At 57.7% G+C, this 11,297-nt stretch overlaps 2 protein-coding genes across 3 annotated transcripts; both read left to right on the top strand.

The window, feature by feature from the left end:
- Window positions 1-468: 468 nt before the first annotated feature.
- Window positions 469-4,959, top strand: LOC112966767 (cathepsin L1-like). 2 transcript variants are annotated; one of them, XM_026067193.1, is made up of 8 exons: window positions 469-608; window positions 2,358-2,483; window positions 2,642-2,764; window positions 2,959-3,108; window positions 3,324-3,548; window positions 3,624-3,792; window positions 4,002-4,116; window positions 4,333-4,959. In XM_026067193.1, the coding sequence occupies exons 1-8, from the start codon at window positions 606-608 to the stop codon at window positions 4,430-4,432; spliced, it is 1,011 nt and encodes a 336-aa protein (XP_025922978.1). In that variant the 5' UTR covers window positions 469-605; the 3' UTR covers window positions 4,433-4,959. The 2 variants fall into 2 exon arrangements, with proteins under 2 accessions (XP_025922978.1, XP_025922977.1); XM_026067192.1 differs by lacking the exon at window positions 469-608 and having other exon boundaries at window positions 2,274-2,483.
- Window positions 4,960-6,049: 1,090 nt separating this feature from the next.
- Window positions 6,050-11,079, top strand: MYDGF (myeloid derived growth factor). The gene is made up of 6 exons (XM_026067161.1): window positions 6,050-6,227; window positions 7,076-7,126; window positions 8,448-8,509; window positions 9,078-9,159; window positions 9,735-9,807; window positions 10,175-11,079. Exons 1-6 carry the CDS (start codon window positions 6,072-6,074, stop codon window positions 10,252-10,254), a joined length of 504 nt encoding a protein of 167 aa, XP_025922946.1. The 5' UTR covers window positions 6,050-6,071; the 3' UTR covers window positions 10,255-11,079.
- Window positions 11,080-11,297: the final 218 nt, after the last annotated feature.

Genomic DNA, 11,297 nt, shown 5'->3' with positions numbered 1-11,297 from the left:
CACAAATGCAGCGCCTCGCCCAGCGCCCCGACTTCTCGGGGGGATGCAGCTGCGCCGCAGCTCGGGTAGCGCCCTGGCCCGGCTGCCAAGCGCTCGCAGCTCTGATCCCACGCTGGAGCACGGGAGGGCCCCGAGTGCTGAGCCGCTTTTTGTGGGTGCTGGGGCCTGCCTGTGCTCGCTCTTTCTGGAGCTGAAAGCTTACAAAACTGGCCTTGCTGTTTTCCTTTCTATATGGGAGTCAGGTGTTAATTAAACTGCTGTTAAATGCCTTGAGGATGCAAGCTGGAGGCTTCTGCTTTAAATGCAAAGCACCTTACAGCTGGGACACTTTGCTTTCTGAACATGGCTGCGAGCGTACTTGTTGCCCCCTTCTCTTCTGTGCGCCCAAATAGTTGCTCTGACTATTGCAGTCGTGTTTTAGCATCTACCGCACACCCTGTTGAGTAACTCCTGGTACAGCTTAGAGGTCGGAGGAGCGGAAGGGGACGTAATGGAGGAAGTTGCACATCTCTGAAGTTTCCTTGAGAGAAGACTGCAATCTCCTTTGCAGGCAGAAGAGCTGCTGCCCTTTCCCCTGCCTTCTAGAGTCGGGTGGGTGCCGGTGGATGGTAAGAGCTTTGTTTTGCAGGGTTTGTTTCTTTTCAGCCTTAATCTTGACTGCTTTTTCCTGTCCCGAAAGAGCAAGTGTTCTTAACGTATCTGCAACGTGCTCTTAAAAGGTCCTTGTCTAGAAGAGTTTACAAATCTGTCAGCTCCTTTGATCCTCCAAGCTTGCTGCTGAAGCTGTAGGATTATTTGATGCCATAAAAAAAAAAAAAGCTGTTTTTCTTCTTTGAGTATTGAGATCCTGAGAGGCATTTACTGGGAAATCACCTCCTGCAATCCCGAGCTGTTGCACTATGTAACAGGCTTTGCTGGGGATTGAAATACAAATGATGTAGGAAGCCTCCACCCAGCTGTCCTGCGAGGAAAGGCAATTGGAGGATGAAGCTCGGTTAAGCCAGGTTCAAGGTCTCTCTTTTGGATAGAGAGAATTTGCAGCTGTAGCAGAAAGCTGAGTTAATTTCCTGCGCGAGCGAGCGCTAACGGCCGCAGGAAGCCGAGGACATTGGAACGGATGCTGGGGAAGCCGAATAAAAATACTGTTCCTCGAGAATGGGACGGAGCCTGAGAGCGGCTTGGGAGGCATTTCTCCCACGAAACCCCCGCAGCTGGGGCTTTATTTTAGAAGTCGGATGTGGAGGACAGCAGATGTTTTCAGTAACTTATTTTTAAAACAAAACCAGCTCTCRAGCTACACAATGAGCTCGGAAAGCCACCCTCGCCCTGCAAGGCGCTCGGGGGGCCAAACTGTCCGGCGTCTCCCTTCCCGGAGCACGTGGCGTGAGCAAAGGTGCGACAGCAGCTCTCGCGCTTTGGAAGCTGCGTCAGGGGAAACTGCCCCTCCGGTGACGAGCTGCCTCTTGGGCATTTGATCTTTTGCTGCTGCCGAGAGGGTTGTCGCGGTCCTGCCATGTGCTCCGGGGCTTTGCAGAGCAGCAGAAGTTGCTCAGCAATTGCACGGTCTGGGCAGCAGGGATGCGAGGAAGACAAATGGCTGGAGCGGGGCTGGCGGSCGCGGGAGCCCTGGCGGCGCCGGGGGAGGGAGGGCTCCGCGCGTACGGCTGCAAAAAGCAGGGTGTAAACCGATACTGGAAAATCCTCGCGGAGGGATTGCAGCGCAGCACGTACGCGCGGGCAGCCCGCGAGCCGCCTTCGGGCCGGGACAGATGCGACGCTTCCGTCGTGGCGCTTGCTGCCYGTCGCCCCCCGGCGCGGGCTGCTTTTTCGGTGGAGGGGCTGCTCGCGGTAATCCCAGCCCCGCAGCCAGCGGCAGGGCTGGTGTGTTGTGCTGTGAGCCGGGGGRGGACGAGGTTGCGGGTCCTTCCAGCCCGGCCCGGGGCAGCGCTAGACCTCGGCTGTGCCGCTGYGGCTGGGCCCGTTCCCCATCCTCGCCGCCCTTCGGCACGCGGGTGCCTTGCCCTGTCRCTGGGGGAGCAGGACAGGGCTCCGGTCTCTCTCGACGCTGCTCTTTCCTCTCCTAAAAAGGACAGTTAAATACCACCAAAAGGACAGCTAAGACCTCCTAAAGCTCCTGTCAAAACAGGAGCACGTCCGTGCRAAAGCCGGCACAGCTGGAGGAGCAAACCTGTCTCCTGCCTCCCTCCGTCTCGGGCCGCTTTGTTTGCATTTTTCCCCTYGCTTTTAATCCGGGCTTGGAAAGAGGCGACGTGCTGCCGGCCCGGCTGATGGCAGCGCCGCCGCCTTGGGCTCTGCAGGYCYGGGRGCCGCTCCGCAGCCGCTCTCGCCTCCCGCAGCCGGGCACCATGGCCCTGCCCCTGGGGCTGCTGCTGGCCGCGCTGGGCTGCGCCGCGGCGCTGGATTCCGCCCTGGAGGAGGCCTGGAGGGGCTGGAAGAGCCTCCACGCGAAGGAGTACCCGGAGGTAGGCGGGTGGCGGCGATGCCCGGCGTCCCCAGGATCAGGGGAGACGCCGGTGCTGGCTCCGGAGGGGTTTCGGCCCGCGGCTCCCCCCGGGTCCGGCATCCCTCCGGCATTCCCAGGCGCCACATCCAACCCCGCCGCTGCTGTGCTCCCCGGCAGGACGTGGAGGCCGCCCGCAGGGAGGTCTGGGAGAAGAACCTGCGGCGCATCGAGGAGCACAACCGGGAGCAGGCGCAGGGCAGACACACTTTCCGCCTGGGCATGAACCACTACGGAGACCTGGTATCCATTGGCGCGTCCCGAGCCTGAGCGGGGGGGCTGGGGACCCCCATCCCGCGCCGCCGGGGCCCCCAGGGCTCAGCCACCTCTTGGGGCCGCGACTGGGCCGGGGGGCAGCGATGCTGCCGGCCGGGATCTCCGGGCCGCGGCCTCGCTCACGGGCGCCCGCACGAGGTTTTTCTCTTGGCGGCTTGCAGACGGACGAGGAGTTTAACCAGCTCCTGAACGGCTTCGCCCCGGGGCGGCAGCAGGGGCCGGGGCCGCTCTTCCGGGCTTCGGCGGCGCTGAGGACGCCGGCGGAGGTGGACTGGCGGGCGAAGGGCTACGTGACGCCCGTGAAGAACCAGGTGGGCACGGGGGGGGGCTCCGGCCGGGCAGCCGAAACAGGAGGAAACATCCTCCGAGGTGGCAAAGAAAAACAACCTCAAACTCTCCCGGGTGATCTAGACGCTCGGCCGCTTCCGTTCCTCGGTTCCTTGCGGTTTTGGAGCCGAGGGGACGGGCGCTGCGGGGGGGCGGCTGGGACGGGGCCGTCAGCCCGYGCCATCGCCCTCCCGCCCAGGGGCACTGCGGGTCGTGCTGGGCCTTCAGCGCCACGGGGGCCCTCGAAGGCCTCGTCTTCAACCGCACGCGGAAGCTGGTGGTGCTGAGCGAGCAGAACCTCATCGACTGCTCCCGAAAGCTGGGCAACGAGGGCTGCGGCGGYGGCTACGTCACCCGGGCTTTCCAGTACGTGCACGACAACGGCGGCTTGAACTCGGAGCACGTCTACCCCTACCTGGGCACGGTAAGGGGGCAGCGGGGGCCCCGCGGGAGCGGCTGGTCCCGCTGCCCGGCTGATCTGCTCTCTCCCTCCTCTCAGGACGCCTCCAGCTGCCGCTACGACCCCCGGGACCGGGCCGCCAACTGCTCTGCCGTCCGGCTGGTGGCGCCGGGCAGCGAGGCGGCTCTGGAGCAGGCGGTGGCGGCYGTGGGCCCCGTGTCCGTGGCGGTGGACGCCAGCAGCTTCCACTTCCACTTCTACGAGTCGGGTACCGTGGGGCGCTCCGCCGCGGCGGGGTGCCGATGGGTAAACTGAGGCAGGGGCCTCGCGGGGCTGCCCCGTTTGGGGCTGACGGGCTGTTGAGCGGTGGAGTTGCCCCTTCGGCAATGCCCGGGGTGGAGTGACCAGCCGCCCCGCACGCGCCCGGAGGTGGAGCAAGGGGGGGTACCCGGCTCACCCTGGCTCTGCTCTCCCCAGGCATCTTCAGCAGCGCGTTTTGCAGCCAGCGGGTGAACCACGCCATGCTGGCCGTGGGCTACGGCACRAGCCAGCAGAACGGGCAGAGCGTCGCCTACTGGATCTTAAAGAACAGGTAGGGGCCGAGGGCGCTTCCCCCCACGTGCRTCCTGCCTGTCCCCTCCCGGGTCTCAGCTGCAAGGTCCGAGCGGTCCCCAGAGGGGACGCAGGTGCTTGCAGCGTCCCTGGATGCAGCCCGCGACGTTCGGGGCCCCCCGCCGCCTCRGGTGCCGTTTCCTCCGCCGAGCGCGGGGCCGGGTCAGATGTGCTCATTCTCCGTCTCTTCCTGCAGCTGGTCGGAGGTGTGGGGCGAGCGGGGCTACATCCGCCTGCTCAAAGGAGTGGACAATCACTGCGGAGTGGCCAACCAGGCCAGCTTTCCTGTCCTGTGAGCGCCGCGGCCCCGCTTCCCCCCCGGTGCTTCCCGGGCCGGGGGCTGCAATAGTCCTTGCCGCGCTTCGGCATTCACCCGGGAGCGGTTTTCCGTTGGAAGAGGCTTTTCTTGCGTGGCTGATTGCTCTGTGCGCCCGCAAACTGAGCAGAGCGCGACGTGGCAGCTGGAGCATTGCTAATACAGCTATTGCTTTTCCTGGCGTGAAAGGCAAGCTCCTTTCACGCAATGCTCCATGAGGACGGCTTTCTCCGCACCTTGCCTCCGAGCTTGGCAGTCCCTTTCCCCTCCTGCAGACCAGCGGCCCCTCTTCCTTCCAGCTAAATCCCAAAGGCCGGYGGTAGGAAGGCTGGATGTTCTGGCCGTGAGTGCAGCTCTCCGCCGGTTCTGCCTGACCTGAACCCGTGGCCTCCCCAGGGCTGTGCAAACACCCCCAGCGAGCTGAGTTATTTAAAAAATACATCTTGACCAAATTAAACCTGTATAACAAGCAAAAAGTGGGAAATACAACACCAATAGAGTCCAGAAGTCATGTGTGGAGATGGAAAGCAGTTACTCCAGTGCAAAACCTCTCTGGTTTATCCTTAAAACCTCTCTGAGTTATCAAAGCACATGCTCCTTCCCTCTCCCACCTCCTCCACCCATTTTTCAATTTCCCAGCACCGTCCGGAGCCTCCCTGAGGCTATTTTGGCAATTTGCCTTCCAGCACAGCACCAGACCTGCCTGGTGTCCTTCATGCTGAAGCCCCGGAGGTTCACTGGAGCCGCTCCATGGCCTCGGCTCCGTTCCCTCCTCTCCCCAGACTCCACGGTATCCCGTGAATCAAGCATTTTGACAGCAGGATTGGGAATATTTGGATGATTGATTTCAGTGCTTAAAGCCCGAGCTGAGTAACTGCCCAGCCTTGGGGAGCAGCCAGACCTCCCTGGAGCCGCTGGCTGGCTGGGCAGGAGCCCCAGCCTCTGGAAAAGGCGATCTGGTGAATCTTGTTCCCTAAACCTGCTTTTTCTCCCCCTTGAACGATTTGGGGGATTTAGCGTGTGCAGCCCAGGAGGGCGAGTGGGTGCAAGGCCAGGGCACGAGGGGCCTCCTGAACGCCCCAGCCCCGTCTGCCCATGGTGCCGCAGGGTCGCGGGCCATCACCCATGGCAGCCCCATGGCCATGGGGGCTCCCCGAAATGTGCCACAGCTGGCCCCAGCCTGCAGTGGGGCACATCTGCCAGCACAGCCTGTGTTGTGACCCCAGAGGCTCTGGCTGGGTGGCAGCCACTGTCCCCACRGCCCCTTGTCCCAGTGATCCCTGTCCCCACATTCCCTTGTCCCCATGGCCCCCTGTCCTAATGGTCCCCTGCCCCCAAGGCCACTTGTCCCCATGGACCCTTGTCCCCATAGACCCTAGTCCCAGTGTCCCCATGGTCCCCTGTCCCCAAGGCTACTTGTCCCCATGGTCTCCTGCCCCCAAGGTCCCCGTGTCCCCCGCCCCATCCCCCTGGAGGGCTGAGCCGGGAGCGGGCCCCCCGCGGGTGAACTCGCCCGCGCTCTCTGCCCACACCCAAGATGGCCGCCCGGGCGCCCGCCTGAGCGGCCGCGGCCCGAATTGACCCCTCCCGCCCGCCGTAGCCCAGGCTTCCTTTCCAAGATGGCGGCGCCCAGCGGAATGGGTGGCCGGAGGCTCTGGGCCGGGGTCGTGCCCGCTGTCCTCCTGTGCCTGGTTGCCCGGGCTGAGGAGGGACCGAGCACGACCGACTTCGACGTGCGGCCCGGCGGGATGGTCCATTCCTTCTCCCGGAGCCTGGTGAGAGGCGAGGAGGGAAAGAGAGAAAGGAGAGGATACGCGCCTCCCCCTGATTGGCTGGGAGCCACGTCGCTCCCGCCTCCCGCCACGGCGGTTGGCTGCTGGCGAGGGAAGGCGGGACAGGGCGGTGGGTTGTGGGGGGGGGTCCAGGCTGGTTGCTAGGGCTGGTTGCTAGGGGCCGGCTGCGGGGGGGCCTAGGCCGCAGCGGGGCCTCGGCCTCGGCAGGGGAAGGGGGTCTCCAAAGAGAGAAGGTCCCCAAGGAGAGAGGGAGGGAGGCGCCTCGGGGAGAGGGTTCCCCAGGAAGCAGGGTCTCCCTGCAAGGAGGTGCCCCACGGGGAATGGGGTCCCCAAGGAGGGGGGGGGGTGTCTCCAAGGAAGGAGGTCCCCAAGGAGAATGGGGCCCCAAAGTGAGGGACTGGGGTCCCCAAGTAGCAAGGGGTCCCTAAGGAGAAGAGGGTCCCCTGGGGGATCTCCAAAGGGAGGAGATTCCCCAGCAGAGTGAGGGGTTATCAATGGAAAAGGGGTCTCAAGGAAAGGGGGTGCCATGAGGAAGAGGGTCCCCAAAGRAAAAGGGTCCTAAGGGGAAGGGGATCAGGGCCTGCAGGCTGCTGAGCTCTGGCCCTTGCTGTGCGCAGACACGGATGTCTCGGACTTCGCCTCGCTTCTCCCGTGGGGCGAGACCGCCAAGGGCTGCACCTTGCCCACGGCCCCAGGGATTCTCTCCAGTGTGCACAGATCTCACGTGCCTTTTGCATTGCCAAGGGAACTGCAGATACCCAGCAAATAGCTGGTCGCAAGGACTCTCCTGTTGGAGTGTGATTGCTCATATTTTTCTTCTCTTTTTCCAGGGAGATTACACCTGCACATTCACATACTCTGCTCAGGGAGGAACAAACGAGGTGAGTTAGGCAAACCTTCAGATGTTTCCCTTAAGCTCAGTCTCTAAGGCTGCACAGAATAAGAAGCTATTCAGGAAGTGTCTGTTGATAATAATAGTAGCTAAGAARGACTTACATGCTCCAAAGATAGACTGCTATTCTGCCACAAGCCTTGTTCTGCTAAAATGGGTCATTATTTTGTCGTTATCAGTTGTTTTCCAGATTTAGTTGTGGCCRGTGAGCTTGGCTGCTGTGGAGGTGTTAAGGTTATTAAATTTGAGTGCAAGTGATGTTGTAAGACATTCCTGTTCTCAGATACAGTAATTCCTGCAGAGAAACTAGTCTTAATATTGTAGTAGCATCAAAAAAGCTCAAAAACCAAGGAAAAAAACTTTTTGTGCCTAAAACTCCAAAAGCTTAAAATGATAGTTTTTGGGATCGGTGGGGCTCAACATTTATAGGGTTTTTGTATAATTAAAGGGACAAAAAAACTTATTTTTCTCCAGGGAGGAAGCTGTTACTTTTGTGACCGGCTGACTCCAGGAACTGGGAGCTGAAAGGAAGGATGGTTGCAACAGTTTCCAACATTGCATGTTTATAAAAGTAACTTGTTGGATTTTTGCTCCTTGAAAGGAAGTGTCCTTTGTGTGTTGCAATGATGCTGTGGTTTGCAAGGCCGTGACATTTGTAAGGCTTAACCAATCTCTGGCTTGGATGCCTCCTTTGGAGAACAAAGCGAGCAATATTTTATAGCCCCGTTGCTAGGAAGGGCCTTGTAAGAGTAACTCYTCTGTTCTTTACGAGGCTTGAAGGTGTTTGCAGCTCAGGTTGCTGTTGCAGTAGGTGCTGTGCACACAGAGGAATTCGTACTTTCTTTCATGCAAGTCCTCTATCTAGCATCAGGTCCTTTTTCTTTATTATAAAAGGGAACGAGACTTTGACTCTTCTCTGTAACTGTACTAATGAAATTGTGGAAGGGAGGCAGCCAGCCCTGTGCTTTGTGCAATACGAGATAAAAGGGGCCAGCAGCAACTGTGTTGTAATTTTGTTGTGTTATTTTAATAAGTCACCATTTGGCAGGAGACTTTCAAATGTTCTCAAGCTTTCTCCACCCCTGTCCTTTACAATAACACCCTTGCCACAACATAATAATACTACTGTAAGTTTCTGCCTCTGATTCAGTCCTGTTCCTTCTAATGAGCTGCTTCCCCAGGAGTAATTGCAGTGGTGGAAACTTGTGACGCCTGCAGCTGTTTGGGGAGGAAGGTGCTTCGTGTTGGGGGGCGCACATGAGTGGGAAGCTCTTACCCRAATTAACTCTTTGGGCCTTTCCCCTCCACAGCAATGGCAGATGAATATTGGAGTCAGCGAAGACAACCTGCTCTTTTCCTGCTCTGTCTGGAGGTGCGTTGTTTAACCCTAACCTCTCTGAGGCAAACGCAGCGACAGGCTAGATGGGATCTGAGCCATGGGCCGTGAGCCACCGCACCTTGCCAGCRGCAGCGGCGGCTGGAGTGGCGCGTCCTAGCTGGGTTTGCCTAGCTGGGGAGAGCGCACGAGTGCTTCCCTCTCGCTAGAGCTGCTGTGACTCTGGGTGGGCTCTTCAGCCGGGCAGTGGTTTTTGAATGCTGTGGGGAACAACCCCCCCGCCAGCTTCCACGCTAGATGGAGCTGCAAGAGAGCCAGAGGTGCCTGTGGAGGGGGCAAGCGGGGAATCCTGCGAACCCCTGCAGCTCATCTACACCTCCATCCTTTCTGCCCTGCCAAAGCCCATCCAGTCAACAGCRGGGACTAGAAGAAAATGTTTGACTCGTCCCCTCACTGAGAGGTCAGAGAAGGATGGCTCCAACACTTGTGGCCTGGAGAGCCAACAACCGGCTTTAGCCCCTGTGCCTGAGCCTTGCCCACATCCTCCCCTCCCGTGTAACTTTTTCCTGCTTTCAGTGTCAAAGACTTTGCTCTCTTGTTTCAGGCCCCAAGGAAAGTCTTATCTCTTCTTCACCCAGTTTAAAGCTGAAGTGAAAGGAGCCAAGATAGAGTATGCCATGGCTTATGTAAGTCCCAGCTGATCATTTGGAAGTGGGTGTGCGGGAGGACGGCTAGAAAATGTGAATTGGATTAGTCCAATAAAATGGGCTCCACCATGCCCTGAACTGGAGTGTGGTGGCGGTCAGGAGAGCGGATGCAGTCAGGCCCTCCTGCACCGTTTCATTTCTGCTTCCTCAAAGCCATCGGCTGGCTGCTGGCTTTGCCGGTGTCAGTGACTCCAACAGACACCATCCCACCGGGGTGCGCAGGGCACGGGGAGTCTTGGTCTATCTCAGCAAATTGCATGTGACAAAGTAAATAAAACCTCTGCTGATCCTTTTGCCTGTTCTATTCAAAGCCCTTGTTCTTCCATTTCCCACTGTCTTCAGTGATGAAGCTTTCAGTTGTCTGAAGGATACAAGTTCATGATTTAATAGGAAATGGAAAAATAGCTAGAGATTCTCCTTACAGGTTCCTTGGCTGATTTAATCCTTTCACTCTACCTTATTAAAACGCAAAGTCTTTCTTTTTTGAGACCTGTTTTTTTGTTTGTTTCTTGACTTGCCTCAACCGCTTAAAACCTTCTTCCTTCCCATTTCAGTCTAAAGCTGCAGTGGGTGGACAAAGTGACGTCCCCTTAAAACAGGAAGAATTTGAAGTCACCGAAACAACAGGTCTGTGACCAAGAGAAGTGTGTGAAAAGGGGGCTGGTGTGGGAAACAAGCCTGGTTATCTACCAGGAGACGAGAGCTTAGAACTGGTGCAGATAGGTGACAGGACGTAGGAGGATGCTGGGTGTCACTGAGTCAGGGGTGTAGTGCTTTTGATCCATGGTGGACAGCAGGATTTTGCAGGTCGTGTTCCAGTGTAAATGTTAATTAGCAAGGGGAAAGAATGGGCTTATCACAACATACTAGTGCTTTKCATAGAAGGAAGTGCAAGGCCCGACATACTGGCTTTTTCATCCTGGAAAGGAACCAGCAGGGCTGTTTGCTCATGCTTTACCATCTGTTTATCCTTTGCGTGTTTCTCTCTTTCTAGTGTCTCACAAGGAAGGCAAGTTCCGTTCTGAACTGTCCAAACTCATGATTGTAGCAAAAACGCCCCGTGACGAGCTGTGACCCCAAGGCCAGCGCTGGGCAGGGTGTTTCAGCCGGAAGAGCGTGGCAGATAGAGGGGACTGCTTGTTATTGGCGGGGTTTTTGGTTGGCCAAATCTTTCCTGCTCCATATTGAAATGTACTGGGGTCCAACACAAGTGGGACTTGGAGGTGTTAAGACAGATGCATTCTGTCTTGTGTCAGAGTAACAATGTGCTTTGCAGCTGGAAACCTCCTTTGAGACTCTTGATCTGCAGCCAGCCRTTCTGTCGCCTGCTTTCTGCTTCGCTGATCTTCTGAATATGGTAAAGCTCCCCTCTAACAGGGGCTTCTTATCTCCCTTGCTAGAAAGAGCAATGCAGAAAGATAAGCGGCTGGATTTAAACAAGGTTTGCTAAAGGAAAGTCGTTAACTCTGTAGTCTCTGGAGGAGGGACAGGATTTCTCTCTCTGCAAGCATRACAGGAGGAACAAATTAAATTGGGTGGGAGGGGGAAGGAAGCGATAGAGTTGGCTCTCTGACTGCTTGATGAGTGGGGCTACTAAGACCGTCACTGGTTTTGTTAGGGAGGATRTTCTGGACCTGCCTTAGTGCAAAGAGCAGGGTGAGATAACTTGGCACAGGGAAGGCAGAGCTTGCAGACTGCGCTGGCCTTCTTATTCTGACACAACCCAGGAAACCATCCGAGCAACACTTTCATGTCTCAGTACAACTGCAGGACTATTTTCTACCTACAGAAGTGATTTTTTTTTCTTATCTAGAGTAATAACACTGAGGGAATATGGAATTCCTTTCCTGTGTAAATACAACACAAATAAAAAAATAAAGCATAACGCTGTCGCCTGAATTCRCTCCAGTCTGTGACTCCTACCCTTTCCATGGGGATGCCCAGTGAGTAGCACGACCTGCGGCGTTTGCTCGACAGGAGGAGATGAGATGTGAGGCTGCCGAGGGATTACGAGGGGTCTGCCCACCCGAGAGGAGTCCCGGCAGATGCTCTGGTGCCATTTGCCGGCCTGCAGCCGCCCTGCGAGGACAAGGCTCCAGCCGTAAGTTTGCCCAACA

This window comes from Apteryx rowi, unplaced genomic scaffold (genome assembly GCF_003343035.1).
Source record: "Apteryx rowi isolate R43461 unplaced genomic scaffold, aptRow1 scaffold_254, whole genome shotgun sequence".
In the NCBI taxonomy this organism is placed as follows: Eukaryota; Metazoa; Chordata; class Aves; order Apterygiformes; family Apterygidae; genus Apteryx; species Apteryx rowi.
Note: the sequence above shows the minus strand (reverse complement) of the source record. Positions and strands in the feature narration are given on the sequence as shown.

What these genes read in the sequence shown, in the direction of transcription:
- MYDGF (XM_026067161.1), top strand. Translation starts at nt 6,072, where the DNA reads ATGGCGGCGCCCAGCGGAATGGGTGGCCGGAGGCTCTGGGCCGGGGTC. An exon ending in ATTCCTTCTCCCGGAGCCTG is followed by an intron (nt 6,228 to 7,075) that starts GTGAGAGGCGAG and finishes CTCTTTTTCCAG; the next exon opens with GGAGATTACACCTGCACATT. An exon ending in TAGAGTATGCCATGGCTTAT is followed by an intron (nt 9,160 to 9,734) that starts GTAAGTCCCAGC and finishes TTCCCATTTCAG; the next exon opens with TCTAAAGCTGCAGTGGGTGG.